Genomic DNA, 18,610 nt, shown 5'->3' with positions numbered 1-18,610 from the left:
AAGTCCAGCAGCGTCACAGGGAGGTCCCCTCATTACGTACAGGTGCCAACGTCGAGATGCTGAGGCTTTTGCAATTACTAATGACCTTGCACAGATTGTTCATTTACCTACAAGAATACCAGACAATCCTAATCATACAGCCAACACGCTTGATCTTTTTCTCACAAACAACCCTTCTAAGTACACGGTCGAAGTGAGAGGTCCTTTAGGCACTTCAGATCACAACTTGGTGATTGTCTCTTCTCCAATGGAGCCTTTATCTCATGGATATTCCCAACTTCATGTTGTTACAAGAATGCAAAATGGGATGACCTGCAAGATTTCTTTTCTTCTTTGCCTTGGTCGGATTACTGTTTCAAAATTTCTGATGTCAATATTTGCTTTCGCCAAATATTGACATCGCCATATTGATTCGCCAAAGCTTTCTGTCTTGGGCAGGTCTCTTCAGATCCAAGTATTTCTTCCTGTTGGACCATTCCTTTAAGTTATCTAGCAATACTGGTAGTGCTGTAACTAGCCTGTTTCCATAGGACCCTTTCATAATATGTCCAGCATATATCCACTTCCTTTTCATCACTTCTTTCATTAAGCTGTAGTCACTTCCCATTCTTCTCCATTCCTAATCTCATCAGTCCATTTAATTTTCAGCATTCTTCGAGCACATCACATATCAAAAGCATTGATCTTAACTTTGCTCTTTTGTCAGAGTCTAAGTTTCTCACTCATATAGGAAGACTGCCCATACACAACATCTTTAATTTTATTTCCCTATTCACATTCCTTCTCATTAGTTCTTTGTGTTTTCCAAAAAACTGCCTTTGCCATTCCAATTCTTGAACAAATCTCTTAGTGCTCTTTCCACCTAATGTCTTCAAACTTCCACAGTATCTAAATTCTCTCACTTTTTCTACTAACCATCCATTTATTCTAAGTTTACATTCTAAATTTTAATTTTCACTGAATACCATTATTTTTGTTTTGCTCATGTTTAATCTCATGCCATACTCTTCTCCCAATGTGTGAATTTTGTTAAGTGCTCTCTTTAGTTCTGATTTACTTCCAGTAATTATAACAGCATCATCCGCGTATCTATTCCTATTCAAATTAGTTCCATCTATTCTTATAACTTTAATGTCTTCGAAAGATTCCTAAATTAATTCCTCACTATATAATTTGAAGGAGGGTGACCACAAACAACCTTGTCTTACGCCACATTTTACCTCAAACCACTCTTGTCATTTATTCCGAAAGCTGCCTTTTGTTCTTGGTATAAGTTTCTCATAATTCTTAAATCCTTTCCCTCAACTCCTACCTTCTTAAGCATATTCAGCATTTTCCCATAGTTGAATCTGTCAAAATCTTTTTCAAAATCCATAAATCTGATGTACAATGTTTTGTGATCTTTTATTATCCCCTGAATGATGGTATTTAGTTCCATTATTGCATCTCTTGTTCCTCTATGTGCTCTGAATCCATATTGATCATCCCCTACATATTCTTCAATTCTTTTCTTTACCTTCCTCAATATCCTAATGGAATTTAGGAATTTATCCTAATGGAGGCCTAATGGAATTTTATGATGCTTATTGTTCTTCATTCAACAGCCGTTTCCTGGAACAACCTTCCTTCATATGTATTTCCTGAAAATTACAGTCTACAGAAGTTCAAGTCCAATGTCAATGTTCTGTAGTTGCTGCAATCGAGGCTATTCTTCATCTTGGGTATGGGATCATATTGTTTGCTTATAATCTTCAGATAGCTCTCCTGTCATGTAAATATCATTTACAAATTCTATGAATGTCTCCAAAGCATCTTCATTCATATTCTTAAAGAATTCTACAGGAATATTATACATTTCACAAGTCTTTCCATTCTTTATTCCTTCACAACTTCCTCCTCTGTTTTTTCCATTCCCTCTATATTTGTACCTTCATACAGCTTTTCCCCATATTTCCTCCATCTTTCCATGATGTATGTCTTTTTCTTCATATAATATTATACCATTCTTATCTTTATCTTCTCCTGGGACACTTCTTTCCTTCTGCTGAATTTCTTTTATGATCCTGTATATTCTGTTGTGTCATGTTTTTTACCAGGTCCTTAATTTCTTTATATTTTTCATGCCATTTTTGCTTTTCTACCTACATCTTTTTCTTATAGTGGAGCTTAACCTCTTGTATCCCTCTCTACCATTTATTTTCATCTTTCTTCTACATGCCTACGGTTTCCTTCCAAAATCCTTTGGTATCCTATTTCCTCTTCAGCTGTTTTCTATATAATTCCTTTAAACCTATTCCATCTTTCATTCAGTGTGTCTTGTATTGAGTTGCTGGCTTTTAATTTTCTCTTTAGTTTATCATTAAATGCATTAATCTGTTCCTATTGCGAAATTCTTCTCAGTTACAATTTTTATTATTGTTACTCTTTTTCAGCTTTATTTTTATAAAGATAAAGCTAAAAAAGGGTTGTGGTCTGAGCTGCAGTCTGTGGCTCAGACCTTTAAAATTTACATAATTTTTTTAATCTTCAAAGGTTGATTTACATAACTGGAATATGCAGCATTCACAAATAGCTTATATTTGCTTTTAGTGCATATAAATGTAATAACACAATATTACTAGCAATACTACACATTTCTTTAATTTTAGCAGTTTTTCAGACATTAAACTCTGAAATGTAATTTCAATCACTGAAAATATTACAATAACAGGGAGATAAACGTTGCTACACGTCCGTAGGAATAACCTTAAATTGCCCTACACGTGTCTCCCGGGTGGTGCTAAGTGAGCAACTGTGTTGGCTGCTGGACCTCGAGCTCTGCTTTTGAATATCCCAGCAATTAGAGGATACATTATATTAATACTTAGAACATGGAACATTATCCTAATCTAAATGGCTCCTTTCAGAACCAAACAACAACAAAGAACATAGGACACCCTCTGAATATTCTTCAACTTAATATCGAGGGTATAAGCTGATCAAAAAGTGACTACCTTTTAAAAGTGCTTAACGACTACCATGTAGATGTTGTGCTGCTACAAGAAACACATTGTGAAGATCAAAACCAACTTTACTCTAGATGTAAATTACCAGGATACAGCCTTGCCGCGGCTACTTTCCATAAAAGCTATGGTACCGCTACGCATATCCGAAATAAAATTGACCAAATAGAAATTTTGGACATAAGCTCTAATGACATTTTCACTACCAGGGTTGGGGTGATGGGCCTGGAAATAATAAATATCTATAAACCACCATCTCGACCTTGGTGTAAAGAAGCTATCCAGAATGTATATCATCCATCAATTATTATGGGAGATTTCAACAGTAGGAGTACTCTTTGGGGCTATGCTGACACTAACGCAGATGGCCTTGGTGTGATGGTCTGGTCTGAAGTCGAGGATGTTTTCTTAATGTATGATGCAAAAGAGAAAGGTTCCTTTCACTCAGGCAGATGGAACAAAGATACCAACCCAGACCTCCGTTTTGTCTCAAGAGATGAGTGCAGAAGACCTTTGCAGTGTAGCAGAAAAGTTTTGAATAATTTTCCTCGTAGTCAGCATAGACCAATTCTTGTAAAAATTTGTACCGAAGTTCCAATAGTAAGATCAAAGCCTGTACCTCGCTGGAACTTTGGAAAAGCTCACTGGGAAGCCTTCACTAATGAGGTGGATCATAATATTCAATGAATCCCATCAAAAACCGACAATTATAAGCGATTTGTTGGTTTAATATGCTCCATAGCAAAGAAACATATTCCCAGAGGATATATGAAAGAATACATTCCTGGCTGGAACAGAAGATGTGATGAGCTATATGAAGAATACCAACTTAGCAATAGAACAGAAATTGCTGATGAACTATTGCAATGCTTAGACTCTGCTAGGAAAGAAAAATGGAACATAATGACAGCAGGTATGAATTTCCAACACTCAAGCAGAAAAGCATGGACACTTCTGAGGAAACTTGGAAGTAGTACTCCCAAATATATTAATAAGAGCTCAGAAGTATCCCCAGGAAAAGTAGCCAAGAGAATTGTCAACATTTCCAAGAGACCAACCGATACTAACAAAGATGAAGTCAAAAAACTTAAGAAGGAATTAAGAACTAGACTATCCTTGGCTGAACCAACCTCCCAATTCTCAGGAGAATTCACAATTGCAGAGATTTCAACAGCTCTGAAGGAAATAAAACCAGGCAAAGCAGCCGGAGTGGACGGAATATATCCAGAGTTCCTGAAACATTGTGGTCCAAGAGCTCTGAATTGGCTAGTTAAATTTTTTAATGACATCTTGCAGAATGGTAGGTTCCCGTTTTTGTTTAAGAGAACTAAAATAGTTGCCATCCTAAAGCCTGGGAAAAGTGGATCTTGCCCTGAAGATTATCGCCCAATTGCACTTTTAAATATATGTTATAAATTAATTGAAAGAATGGTTTACAATAGAATTTCAACCACAACCTTCCAACACATACCAATTGAACAAGCCGGATTCCGACCAGGCCGAAGCTGCTGCGATCAGGTGCTGGCACTTACCAGCCATATCGAGAATGGATTCCAAGATAAGAAGAAGACCATTGCAGTCTTTGTGGACTTGACATCAGCTTATGACACAGTATGGCAACAAGGAATGATTCTGAAATTTTTGAAGATGATTATTCCTTGTAAGTCCCTCGCGATCCTACTTAACAATATGTTATGCAACAGAGTGTTTGAAGTACACTTAAACAGCAGAGTGAGCAAGCCCTATATATTAAATGATGGTTTACCACAAGGATCAGTTCTAGCCCCATTATTATTTAATATCTATACTGCAGATCTTCCAGCAACTGCTTCTAGGAAATTCATGTACGCAGATGACATAGCCCTGACTGCCCAGTCTACTGACTTCAATGCAGCCGAAATTGTACTTACAAAGGATCTTCATAACTTGAATAAATACTTTCACACATGGCGACTTAAACCTAATTTAAATAAAACCGAAGTTAGCTGTTTTCATCTGGATAATCATAGGGCTAACTATATGCCACAAGTGGAATATAAAGGTCAACGACTGAAACACAACCCTTGCCCAAAATATCTAGGAATTATAATGGACCGAACATTGACGTATAAACAACACCTTTGTAATATTGCAGCAAAGATAAAAACTAGGAATAACATCTTGCATAAACTCAGTGGAACAGGCTGGGGAGCAAACGCAACGGTGCTACGAACATCAGCCCTTGCCCTAGTCTACTCAGTTGCAGAATATTGTTGCCCCGTATGGCTTAATAGTGCACACTCTGTAAAAGTTGATACCCAACTGAATGACACAATGAGGGCAATATCAGGCACCATTAAATCGACACCTTTAAAATGGCTACCAGTGTTATCTAACATCTATCCCCCTCATTTAAGAAGAGAAATAGCCTTGCTGAAAGAATGGCAGAAATGTCAAAGAAATCCTCAATTGCCCATACATCAGGATTGCAAACCCCAGAAGCCGGAGAGATTGAAGTCTAGGAACCCCTCATGGAAGCTAGGCGAGAAACTTATCAAGTCACATTTTAATGCTGACCAGACCTGGCGCGAAGACTGGACTACTTCAAATCCCAACCACCTGGGGCTTAGTCAGTGATCCATGCAGAGCTGTTCCAGGTTTCAACTTACCAAGAAAGGAATGGACATCCCTGAACAGAATCCGAACAAATCACGGAAGATGCAAGTCTTGGCTGCATAAGTGGGGAAAAACTGAAAACCCATTCTGCGACTGTGACAACGTGCCCCAGACCATCCAGCATGTCATCTCGGAGTGCCCAAAGAGGAGATTTGAAGGCTCCATCCAAGATCTACATAGTGTTACTGATGATGCTATTAAGTGGCTGAATAAACTGGACATTACATTTTAATTCATCAAATGTTACTTATAATTTTTTTCTGTAAATATTGTTTTTAGGCTTATTGTAATTTATTTATTTATTTTTTTGACATTGTTTGTTACAAATGTATCCTCATTTTTGCCATACGAAATAATAATAATAATAATTACAATAACATTAGTGGAGGAAACATGTCAATGGTGTTTGCTTCAATTCTCATTTCATTCAATATTGTCAATGATGTTAAATGGAAATATATTCTTTCAATGAGTAAACAAGTTTTGCTATAAAAAACTTAGACAGTTGGAACTTTCATTCAAAATGCCAAAACTCAACTATGCTGCTAAGCTTACAGAATCATGGACTATAAATCATAGAAAAGATTTCTCCATAAATGGCAGTATTTTTTTTTTTTTTTTTTGTATTAGCATTAGTAAAGGAAAATTTGTATTAGCATTAGCATCGGTCAAAAAAAAAAAAAAAAAACTATTGTTTGTGAAAAAGAGGTTACATGCTGAAAAAAAAAAAAAAAACTCCAGAATAAACATGTGAAAATAGTGTTGCACATTATTTCTTAAAAAAAAAGAATTTCCCCTATTCTTTATGTGGCTTTGTTAAAAGCCACATAAAGAATAGGGGAAAAAATTGACTTTTCAAGGATCTGTGTCTCACTTAGGTAAGCAGCAATCTCTCTTTCAATAAGTTAAACAATCCAGTTTAAGTGATTTTTAAAAAAGTACTCAATAAGTCAAAACAAAGAAAAAAAAAAAAAAAAAAATATATATATATATATATATATCAACCCTGGAAGAATCTTAATCTTAATGCCATTCGTGATGATATTTATAAACTTTGTCAAGTTATTGGAGAAAAGTGTCTGAATGTCCACTGATGAAACAGCAGATGCTTGTGACCATTATATAGTACACATAATATGTGTGAAAGATGGAGAATCTTCTAATCCTCATCTATTCACTTGTAAGGCTCTTGAAAATGTATATCACTCTACAAGTGCATGATCTCTGAATGATTCTTTGCAGTTATTATGGCCAGAATGAGAATCAACAAATGGCAAAAAAAAAAAAGTATTTTTATTAGTGATACTGTTCCATATATAATAAAAATGGCACTTCTGCATTACAGGTTTTTTATAGAAAACTAATCCACATTACTTGCTAGGCTTATGGCTACATAGGCTTGTATAAACAATTCGGAAGAATTTGGAAAAGTTAATCAAGTTATTTCTAAAGTAAAAAGGATCTTTGTAAAAGTCCCAACCCAACATGCATAGCTATCTATAAGATATGCAATAGTCTTCCTCTTCCATCAGAGCCTATTTTGACAAAGTGGGGAACACAATCATGTTCCCCACTTTGTAAGTTGATAATAACAAAATAGCAAACTTGTAAGTTGATAATAAAGAAGTTTAATTGAAAATATGATGTACTTCTAAACATTTAAAGTTATTATAATAAAGCCAAGCAGAAAATTGATTCTACATTTATCATTATGTACTATTCTCAGAGGTCTAGAACGTCTGTAGATAGCAAAAAGAGTACATCAAAAATTTGTTAAAATTTTTTAATGCAGCAGAAGTATTTTAATACACCTATCATTTATTAAAACAAAGCAAGGTTGTGGTAAGTAAAAAATTCCATCAAGAAAACTTAGGGGCGAAGGTAAAGAAAGCCAACACGAGAACCACAGCAAACTTCGAGTAACTTACCAGACAACCTACTTTTCCGCTACTGCAATTTCACCCTGCATTCTTGGTAAACAGACAGTGGGTAGTGGCAGTAGAAGTTGATAATGATGTACTGATTAGTTTTTTTTCTCAATTTCAGCCGTGAAGGTATTACACTCATGAACTCCAATAATCTGCTTTTAATAATGAGAAAAAACTAATCAATACATCATTATCGACTTCTGCCACTACTGATAACACGCATCATCTGTTTATAGAATGCAGGGAGAAAGTGCAATAGCGGGAAACCAGTTTGTCCAGTAAGTTACCAGAAGTTTGCATGGTTCTCGTGTTGGCTTTCTTTACCTTGGCCAACTTAGGAATACTGGAAGCAATAGCAAACTTAGAGGGAGGAGTACCCCCCCCCCCAAAGTTGTACTGCAAATCTTATATTTACATAAAATAATTATGGAATATAAATAAATTTCATATACTTGGTCATATATTAAGTGGCACAAGATCTGCCACTGATAGGAAAAGTTTTTTTGCCATCTTCAGGAGAACTACCAACTTTAATTTGAAGATGAAAAAACAAGTACAAAAGTAGAAAACATGAAAAACAGGGAAGGGTGTGCAACAAAATTTGTCATCAATTTTTTTTATATATAATTTTTCATGTAAAAATTTTGTAATTTTAATTATGTAAAAGGAGCCTAATGCTTCATTCAATAATACTTAAACCTGTTAAAGAAATTATATATAATTTTTAAATTTTAATTTACAATTTTTTTTTAAAAGCATCTCATTATGGCCCATTGAGTCACAATGATATAACTTTTAACATAAGGAAACATTTTTAATGAAGGATAATTACAGTGTAAGCAATTTTTGCTCAAATTAATGAGTAGAACATATGCCATGGTTTAAATTGAAAAGTTTGGTTTGAAATTATAAAATTATTACAAAATGATTACTTAAAATTATTGTTCATGCAACAAAAACAACGTTCACCACAGCAGAAAGCACTGGTCCACAAGAAGTAGCTACTGTTAGTGACTATTGTTGGAGAAACGTGAAATACATTTTGTAAAGAGAACTAGTGGAACAGAATAGGGCAATGTATGCCAGGGACAAAACTGATGATTTTGTAGTGCAGTTATTACCTTTTAAGGTTACAAATGTTGATGTTATATATATTTGTACTACTGATACTAAAAGCAGGAGATCTGAGGATTTACTTAACAAGTAGTAGTGGTAGTACTGTAGCTGTAATGGCAAATGATGCAAGCTTATATAGCATCAGCCAAAAAGAAAAAAAAAACAGTTCACCCATCCATACCCTCCAAGAATTTGTCTAGTTGCCTCTTGAATTTATTCAATCCATCCAGTTCTGCAACAACAGATGGAAGCCTGTTCCAACAATCAACCACCTGCTGGCTGAAGGCAAACTTCTGCACATCTATCCTGCAACCATCCTTACTCAACTTGAATTTATGCCCTCTCGTTTGTATAGTCTCAGCAAGTGAAAGACTGCCATTAACATTCAGCTTGCTTAATCCATTCAAGGCTTTAAACACCTCAATCAGATCTCCCAGCAGGTGCCTAGTCTCGAGACACTGCAATTTGCAAAACTGAAGGCATTCTAGGTAAGAGCATCCTTCTGTTCCCTTCACCAGTTCCAGAAGATCTACATTCTTCCTAAAGTGAGGCCTCCAGACCAGTATACAGTACTAAAGATGTGGCCTAACCATGGCCTTATACAAAGGGATAATCATCTCCTTATCCCTGATAGCAAAGTTTTTTTATATCATTGACAAGATTCCATGAGCTGTCCTGGCAGCATGTCTGCACTGCTCAGAGAATTTCACATATGACTGCACAACTACCCCCAGGTCGTTTTCATTCTCCACTACCGAGAGTAGTACCCCACAGTTGATAAGTTACTCTGGAGTTACTGCTACCCATATGCAGTACCTTGCATTTGTCAAAACTTCAACTGCCATTTCTCAGCTCATTGACCCAATTTTCCTAGATCTTGTTGCAATAGCTCAGGACAACATTGAGAAAAGTACAGAGCAGTGTTCAGAAAAAGGATTAAATTTGAAAGCATCTACAATTCTGCCCAGACACAACAGGAGGGAGTACATGAAAAGAGCCTTGTCAATTAATTCAGCACTGGAGAGACTGTGCAAGGCTCATGAGGTTGAATTTTTCATAGCATGGTCTGTTCTTGTTAACAGGAAAGACTGTTTTACAGGGATGGAACACATTTAAATAGATGAGGTGCAAGAATATTTGCTGATGCTATCAAGGAAGTGTTAGGTGGGTTAGAAAACTGCTAGGCTTGGTGGGGAGTGAGAGAATTACAACACAGACTAAGAGATTAACAGCAGCCACAGGCAGATATGTAATCAATTCTTGCACTGCTTCTGTTGGAACATGGAGTCTGAAAAGCAAGGTGTCAGGAATTTCAAAGCCTTCAAGGGTTCCTCATGGAACAAGCAAATACATGGGCAGTGTTAAGTTTACTAAAAGTAAAAACAGGTGCATGTATAATAATTCTAGGAAGTTTAGTAAATAAATTTGATGAATTTGAAGTACTGGTTAAGTCATTAAATGTAGATATGGTTTGATGTTGGAGGACACTGTATCACTCAGACATAAGGGAAGCAGAATTTGAATATAAGAAAATGTGTACAGAAAGGATGGAAAGTATAGGGGGAGAAGTTATGCTCATTGTTAAGAAAAATTATCCCAGGGGCTCACATCTTGTGAGTTTGGGCTTGGTACACCCAGGATCCTGAGCTGGATATCATCATTCTTCTCTTTTTTGGTGATTCCCTTCTACTTCTCTTTCTCTCTCTCAGGGTAACTCGGGAATTTTTTTTTTTTTTTTGGCTGGTGCAGCATAAGCTTCCTTGCACCATATAACTAATAATAATAATAATAATAATAATAATAATAATACATAGAACCTAAGGCAGTGCATCTAGTTAAATTTCAATCAGTTTGTTTGTTTGTTTAGAGATTTATTAGGTGCATCGGCAACTATGGCCATAATGCGCCATTCAATCAGTCTGAAGCAACATAAACACTGGAAAACAAAAATGTGCGTAGGAGTGTGTTATAGGCCAATGACTGACAATATAACAAACAACTACACAGACAAATAGAGTCAGCCAGTAAATTAGAATGTCTTACACTGGGGAATTTAACTTTACAGATACTGACTGGAACTTTTGGATTGGCCACTCACACACTAACAAGACTTTTCTAGATTAATTCGGTGACTGCTTTCTACACAAGCATGTTAGAGAGACAATGAGAGAAAGCAACAATCTTGCTCTGATTACCAGTGTGATTCTTCATGCATTATGAATCTCAAGTTAAAGATCTTCTAAATGACAGTGATCACAGTGTATTAATATGAGATATACTCAGAGGCAGGCCGTCCCAAGGGTGCAAAGGTTGAACTGCACCCAGGCGGCAACATTCAAGGAACACCTGAAACTTACATACACATATGAAGAAAATTTTAAAGGGGGTGCCATATATCCTAGGAACACCCTTGAATATACTTAAAGATGTAAATACCATCAAAAGTAAAGGGAAGGGCTTTTGCGTTCATAAAGCTACAGTAGTCTTGGACAATTTTTAAATTTTATATCAGTGGACCAATTTATGTTACCAAGAGCAAATTCCAAATGGGACACATTCGAGGAAGTAATTTTAGAGGTTACTAGGCTTTTTATACCAAATAAGAGACACTGTTGCAAGGTTTTAGACCAAAATGATGTCAGATGAACTTATGAGACCAGTGGCAGAGAAGAAAAATGCACAAGGTGATTATAAATTAGCAGAGGATCCTGAATCCTGTATGAACTAGTCTGCACTCAAGTCACAAAGTGGGTTAAGCCAACTAAAGCAGATTACAAGAGGTCTAGAAAAGAATGCAAAGAAAAGTAGCAAAGACCTCTTTACTTATATAAACACCAGAAAGAAAGGGATCAATTACATTGGTCACTAGATATGAATAGGCTAGCTGTTCGTTATATGTTAAAGTTGCTGACAAATTGAATTAGATATTTTGCATCTACATTCTCACGCAAAAATGTTTTTAGGAATAGGGATACCAGAAATATCTCAAATTCTAACAAGGGGAGAAATTATTTTGTAATAACTGAGAAAAAGGTAAAAAGAAATTGAAGTTAAATGTAAATAAGGCACCTAGGTTAAATGGGATCTATCCAATTACATTAAGGGAGGCAACAAAAGAGGTAAGCAAACCTTTAGCCATAATTATCAGAGCACTGTTAGATTTGGGGGAGATCATTATGGATTGGATATGTGTGAATGTCTCCCCAATTCACAAAGAGTGAAGTGATTAATTACAAACCTAGAACAGAAGTCTAACCTTAAGTCTGGCTTCTGTTCCAGGGAAAATAATGGAGTGACTGGTTAAAGAAATAATGCAGTGCATCTAGATTGCAATCACAGCAGAGATTTGTTAAAGGGGTGATCTTGTCTCACCATTCTGACCAGATAACATGCCACAAATAATAAAGGAACTGGATGCAAAAAATAATTCTGACATCATGTACTAGATTTCAGAAAAACTTTTGATAGTTCCATAAGAACGAACTCTGTACAAACTGGAGCACCATGGAATTAGGGGGGAACTTCCTGCTACAAATAAAGGGATGGATTAGTGACAGAAAACAATATTTATTAATGATATTGATACGGCATATCAGGCCTGATGTCTAACTTGGAAGATGATACAAAGGTTGGCAGAGTGGTTAATGGAAACAATCAGGGTATACTACTGCAACAAGATCTAGAAAAACTAGGCAGAGAAGCGGCAACTGAAAAATGAAAGGTACTGTCTATGGGTAGCAGTAATTCCAGAATAACATACTGTGTGGTACCAAAGTTAGGGTAGTTGAGAACAAAAAAAATCTGAGGGTAATTGTGCAGTCAGAATTGAAGTTCTCTGAGCATTGCAGACCATAGGGTTCTGTCAATGATATACAGAAACTTTTCCAGCAAGGATAATGAGCTAATTATTCTAATTATACAAGGCATGGTTAGGCCAGTTCTTGAGTAGGTCTGGAAGTCTCATTCTAGGAAAAATGTGGATCGACTGGAATGAGTGTAGAGAAGAAGAATGAAATTAGTGATCTTACCAAGAAAGACTCAGTTCTGCAAATTACAGCATCTTAGAAACTACACTCCTGCAAGGAGATCTGAATGAGATGTTTAAGGCTAGGCAGCATCCTTACTCTTGCTCAGACAACATGCATTAGGGAGCATAAATGTAAATTGAGGAAGGACAGTTGCAGCATAGATGTGTGAAAATTTTCTTTCAGCCAGTGGATAGTTGGAACAGTGTTGTGGAATTGGATAGTCTGGATATGTTTGAATGTGACAAATTATTAGAGAGGATGAAAAGGTGATGTGGGAAGTGGGTTTTTTTTTACCCCTTTTTTGCTGATGCTGTATCAGCTTGCATCATTTGACACTGTTAAAAGTAATACTTTTTTATATTAATTTCCATAATGTTTTTAGTGGATGCTTAAACTGAAATGTGCTTCAAATCTATAAAATGACTAATCCTTTGCTACTGGCACAAAAATCCTTGTAGCAAAATCCTTTGCTACAAGGTCTAGACAAAACAAGATGTACATCTTTTAAAGGAACAGACATTAAATCAGAACTGTCAGGAAACAAATTTTCTGTTATCATCAATCATTTTTGTAGGAAACCTAATTCGTAGTCACCTTCTGTCTCTTTTGATTTCACAACTTTTCTGATGAAAAATGTCTTTTACCACAAAATTTAACTAAAACAAAATTATCTTCCATTGTACTCAAGGTCCTCAAACCTTATATGATAACAGACCATTTATTATCAATATCAGAATCATCAACAGACAGTGAGTGAGTTTTATCTTTAAATCATTCATAAATAATTTTTTTGTATAAAAACCATGTAAATACACTGTTTTTTCTTTGTATGAAAGGAACTGCTATCTGAATTAAAGGAAATTTTAAGTCCCTTATGGCTAGAACTACCATTTTTTTCCCTTCCCCCTGCCTTAGTATATCCTTTGAATTCTTCAATGTTATAAATAACTTATCACTACCCTGATTATCTTGGGCATATCCTAATTTATAATTATGTTTATTAGCTTCTGATGATAAATCCATGTTTTTTTTTTTTTTTTTTTTTTTTTTTTCAGAAACTCTGATAAGGTTCTACTTCTATATCTTCAATTCTAGCAGTTTCTTGTTTTCCAAACCTATCGTATATCATGTGGACCTCAGTTAGAATAGAGATTATGATCAACAATCTTCCACAATGTGGAAAAAGCCTCTATTCCAGTCTTGTCTGAATGGTAGGAACTTTTATCTACTTTTCACAATATGGCTGAGTCAGTCAGTATTGGGCAAGATTCAAATGGTTGGAAATTCTGGTTTTTGGTCTAGCAAACAGACCAAAGACTGCATGTTATTACAGACCAAATATACTGATGCCTCATAGTCTTAGTTCATTGGCACTTAACACACAAATATCAACTATCGTGAAACGTAAGATAAGGAGGAACTTTGAGCATTGTGGCCAGTAATTTAATGAAACATTTAAAAGTTACTGATTTATTCATTGAAATATTAAAATTAATAAAAAGTATTATATTCCTTAATATGTGGCATAATTAAATAAACTTGAATCATTTTATCTTGAAATCAAAAGTGATCTTAATATGAATTACATGTGCCACAGTGAGACAGGTCTCACTGTAGCCCATAGGACTCTAACTCAAGGAGATCCATCCATAGAAACTAAGAAATACATTGTTACTTTTCAACCAGAAGAACACGAATAGTTGTGGTAAAAAAAGTGTGCATGTACACACATACACACTGACTTTCGTGAAATAAGCGGCTTACTTTTCTGCTAAAATACTGCTAATAGAAATTTCCTTATAAACTATTACATTAAAATAACTTTTGGTTTTGATAAACATAATTCAGCATTAGTATTCAGTGTTAAATGACACAAGAAAGCATGCTTATACAGCATCAGCCAAAAAAAAAAAACTTTCCACATCACCTGTCCTTTCCCTCTAACAGTTTACCTCTAGTTCTTCCTTGAATTTATTCAAACTACCCACTTCTACAACAACAGATGATAGTTTGCTCCAACAATCAACTACCTGCTGGCTGAAAGCAAATTTCTTCACATCTGTCCATCAATATGAATTTATGCCCATCTGATTTGTGTGGTCTGAGCAAGAGGAAGAATGCCATCAGCACTGAGCATACTCAATCGATTCAAAACTTTAAACACCTCAATCAAATATCCTCACAGGTGCCTAGTTTCCAAATACTGCAATTTGCAGAAATGAAACCTTTTTTGGTAGGAGCACCCTTTTGTTCCCCTCACTAATCTCATTGCTCTTCCCTTAACCCATTCCAACAGATCTACATCCTTTCTAAGAGACTTTCAGACCTGTGTGAAGTACTATTTCCTCATACAACAGAATTCACACAGAAATGAAGTCATCAACTATTTCAAAAATACGATTATAAACAGATAATGGCATCTACATTTTGTTCCCAAGTGACAAGAAAAAAATCAGTCAACAAATAACTGAAATAATTATTTTGTCTCACTCTGGCCCACCCTTTGCATCTAGTAAACATCTGGCTTAACTCCTGAAGTTCTGCCAATATGTAGAACATTATATTTAATATATATGGTTGCATATCCAATTGGTAATGGGATTTTGAAATGGCATAGATTGGTGGGAAAGCAAGAATAAAACAAGATAAACATATAGTAATATGTTACAAAATTTTTAGGGTATTGTAAGATATAAGTTGCTGTTGCAGCTCATATCAAAATTTAGGGTAGGTTACAGAAGATGCAAACTTAACTGGATGTAGTGATATGGTCTATTGCTAGAAAGTATGTAATAAAAAAAGTAACTTAGCATTAGTAGTGGCATATGATGCAAGAAAGCAAACTTATAAGGAATCAGCTAAAAAGAAAAAAACTTAGACATCACCTGTCCATTCACTCCAATAATCTGCCTAGTTCTTCCTTGAATTAATCAAACTACCAACTTTCTCAAAAGATGGAAGTTTGTTCCAACAATCAACTAGCTGCTGGCTGAAGGAAAATTTCCACACATCTATCCTGCCTCAATTTTAATTTATGCTCCCCTCATATGTGTAGTCTGAGCAAATGGAAGGATAGCATCAGCACTGGGCTTATTCCATCCATTCAAAACCCTAAACACTTCAATCTAATATTCTTGCAGGTGCCTAGTCTCCAAACACTGCAATTTGCAGAACAGAAGCCTTTCTTAGTAAGACCAACCTTTCATTCCTTTCACCAATCTCATTCCAGCAGATCTACATCCTTCCTAAAATGTCTCCAGACTTGTATTTAGTACTCAATATGCAGAGTAACCACTGCCTTGTACAATGGGATAATCATCTCCTTATCCCTGCTAACAAAGTTCCTGTACATCAATGACAAAACCCATTAGCTGTCCAGGCACCTGTCTGTATTGCTCAGAGAACTTCATATCTAACTGCACAATTACTCCCAGGTATTTTTCATTTTCCACTATACCCTGGGTTATAATGCCAGAAGAAGAACTACCCTGAGCACTACATGGTCGATACATTCATTTGAGTTTACTGCTACCCATATACAATACCTTCCTTTTGTTAGTATAGAACTTCAACTGCCATTTCTCAGTCCATCTGCCTAATTTTTCTAGACCTTGTTGTAGTAGCATACTTTGACTATTGACAGCTTAACCTAACTTAACTGCTGGTAGCATTATGATAAGTCAAAAAATCAATAATTACATTGTTAATACAATCATTTATTTATCAAAATGAACGATTCTCACATTTCATGCAAGAAGTGTACAAATATGTGGCTAAAATATTAATATGTATAAAATATACTAATATGGTACCATGAAAAAATTACAGGGTTCCATAATGTGAAACGCATAAGAGTATGTACGCTAAATATTACCACAGTAAAATACATAACAGTATGGATGTTAAATATTAACAGGTGATATCATCTGGTGTACTTAAATTTTACCTCTTTATTTATAATCGTAGCATTGCTTAGTGACCGCAACGCAGAAGTAATTTTTCGACCTAAATCAGCTAACACCATGATTAAATCTTCTGAAATATATTCACTCTAAAGACAGAAAGAGCAAAAACAAGCTACAATATGACCACACTAATACACCTGCAAACCTTCAGAAACACGTATATTGAGACATGAATATCATTATAGCGCCCCCTTCTGGTACAAGGTCAAAAAAATTAAAATTAAGGAAATTCATTTCAACACAAAATTCACTACGAAAACAGTTTATTATTATTATTATTAGCCATACGGTGCAAGGAAGCCTGAGGCTTATGCTGCACAAGTCAAAAAAAAAATTTATGAACTACCCTGAGAGAGAGAGAGAGAGAGAGAGAGAGAGAGAGAGAGAGAGAGAGAAGAGATAAAAGGGAATCACCAAGGAAGAGAAGAATGATGATGTCCAGCTCAGGGCCCTGGGTGTGCCAAGCCCATACTCACCAGATGTGAGTCCCTGGGGTTAAATATAACACTAAACCGAAGATGTTTTCTTTAGTTGTTATCTGCCATTTCGGTTACAAAGAACGAAGATCACCGTGAAATGCAAATGTTATCACTTTTTATTTATTAAGGAAATGAAAAGATAATAAAGTATGTTTTCCATTTTTACAGCGAGTGTGTTCGTGTCGCGCATTCAGTCATTAAATTTATGCCCCATCAAAAAACACTAGGCAACTATGGTTACAGCACAATCATCTCGTGTTGTTAGTTAAGTCTACATATTCAAAATTAGTTGGTAAGCAGGAGTACAATGTACAGTTTCAGAGACCAAAAAATTTTAGAAATGTGTATACAGTATATAGTGCCAAAGAGACTACTTTGACATAGATCCATCCAAATAGTAGGTTAGCTTCATATTTCCAAAATATTTGTTCAGTTCCTGAACCTGTACATCACATCCTATGTGTGCGTGTGTGTGTGTGTGTGATTATCCACCATTTCTACGAGAAAGTCATCAATAAAAATGGTACTTTTGATGTTTCTGGAAATCCATTCAAACCATTAAAAGCAAACACAGAAAATATTAAAATCAAGAATTTAAAAAAGTGTTAATGCTCTACTGTAGATTGGTAGACGTACATACAATATTTTCTTCAACAGAATAGGACACCGACAACCATAAGAACTGTACGAAGCAACAACAGTAACTGTGCACGTAACATATAGGAAACCAAGAAAAAATCGGGATACTACGTATTCACTTGCGCTGCATACCCATAAATGCGATAAGGCAAAATAGGGACAACATTAACCTCAACGCTGATTAAACTAAAAGGTGTACTTTCTAAGCATTAGTACAGCAGAGGGTAGAAAATTCGAACATCAATAATTCGAAACTTCAACACACCTGTGCATCGGCTCCTATAGTTTGTCTGGTTCTCTCTTGAATTTATTCACACTACCCACTTCCACAACAACATATTGAAGTTTTTTCCAACGATCAACTACCCGCTGGCTGAACGCAAACTTCCGCACATCTATCCTACAAATATCATTCTTAAATTTAAGTCTGAGGAAGAATGCCATCAACATTGAGCTTGCTCAATCCATTCAAAGTCTTAAACACCTCAATCAGATCACCTTGCAGGTGTCCAGTCTCCCGAAGCTACATTTTCCTTACTTATATTTTGCACTAGGAGTAATGGCAATTAATGGTGTAAGAAAGCAAGCTTATACAGCATCAGTCAAAAAAAAAGAAAAAGGAAAACAAAAACCTACAAACTGCACCATCCATAAAATGCAAGAACTTGTTTCGCTTTTTCCTTGAATTTATTCAAAAGATCCACTTTCCAAAACAACACATGGAAGAAGTGCCGGACCAAAACATTTTCGCACCTCAGGCAGAAAGATTTTACGACGCCCCCGTTAATAAGAATATAT

The 18,610-nt window shown here is 35.6% G+C and overlaps 1 protein-coding gene across 1 annotated transcript in view; it reads right to left on the bottom strand.

Moving 5' to 3' along the window:
* Srp54k (signal recognition particle 54k) overlaps positions 1-16,826 on the bottom strand; it is a 121,419-nt gene extending 104,593 nt beyond the window's left edge. Inside the window, exon 1 of the mRNA XM_090375601.1 lies at positions 16,676-16,826. Coding sequence (XP_090231727.1) covers positions 16,676-16,753 — 78 coding nt within the window. The 5' untranslated portion in view covers positions 16,754-16,826. The remainder of the gene's footprint in view (positions 1-16,675) is intronic.
* Between the last annotated feature and the right edge of the window lie 1,784 nt (positions 16,827-18,610).

This window comes from Mastigoproctus giganteus, chromosome 6, assembly GCF_048544385.1.
Source record: "Mastigoproctus giganteus isolate SK-2022 chromosome 6, ASM4854438v1, whole genome shotgun sequence".
Classification (NCBI taxonomy): domain Eukaryota; kingdom Metazoa; phylum Arthropoda; class Arachnida; order Uropygi; family Thelyphonidae; genus Mastigoproctus; species Mastigoproctus giganteus.
This window is presented reverse-complemented; position numbering and strand designations above follow the sequence as displayed.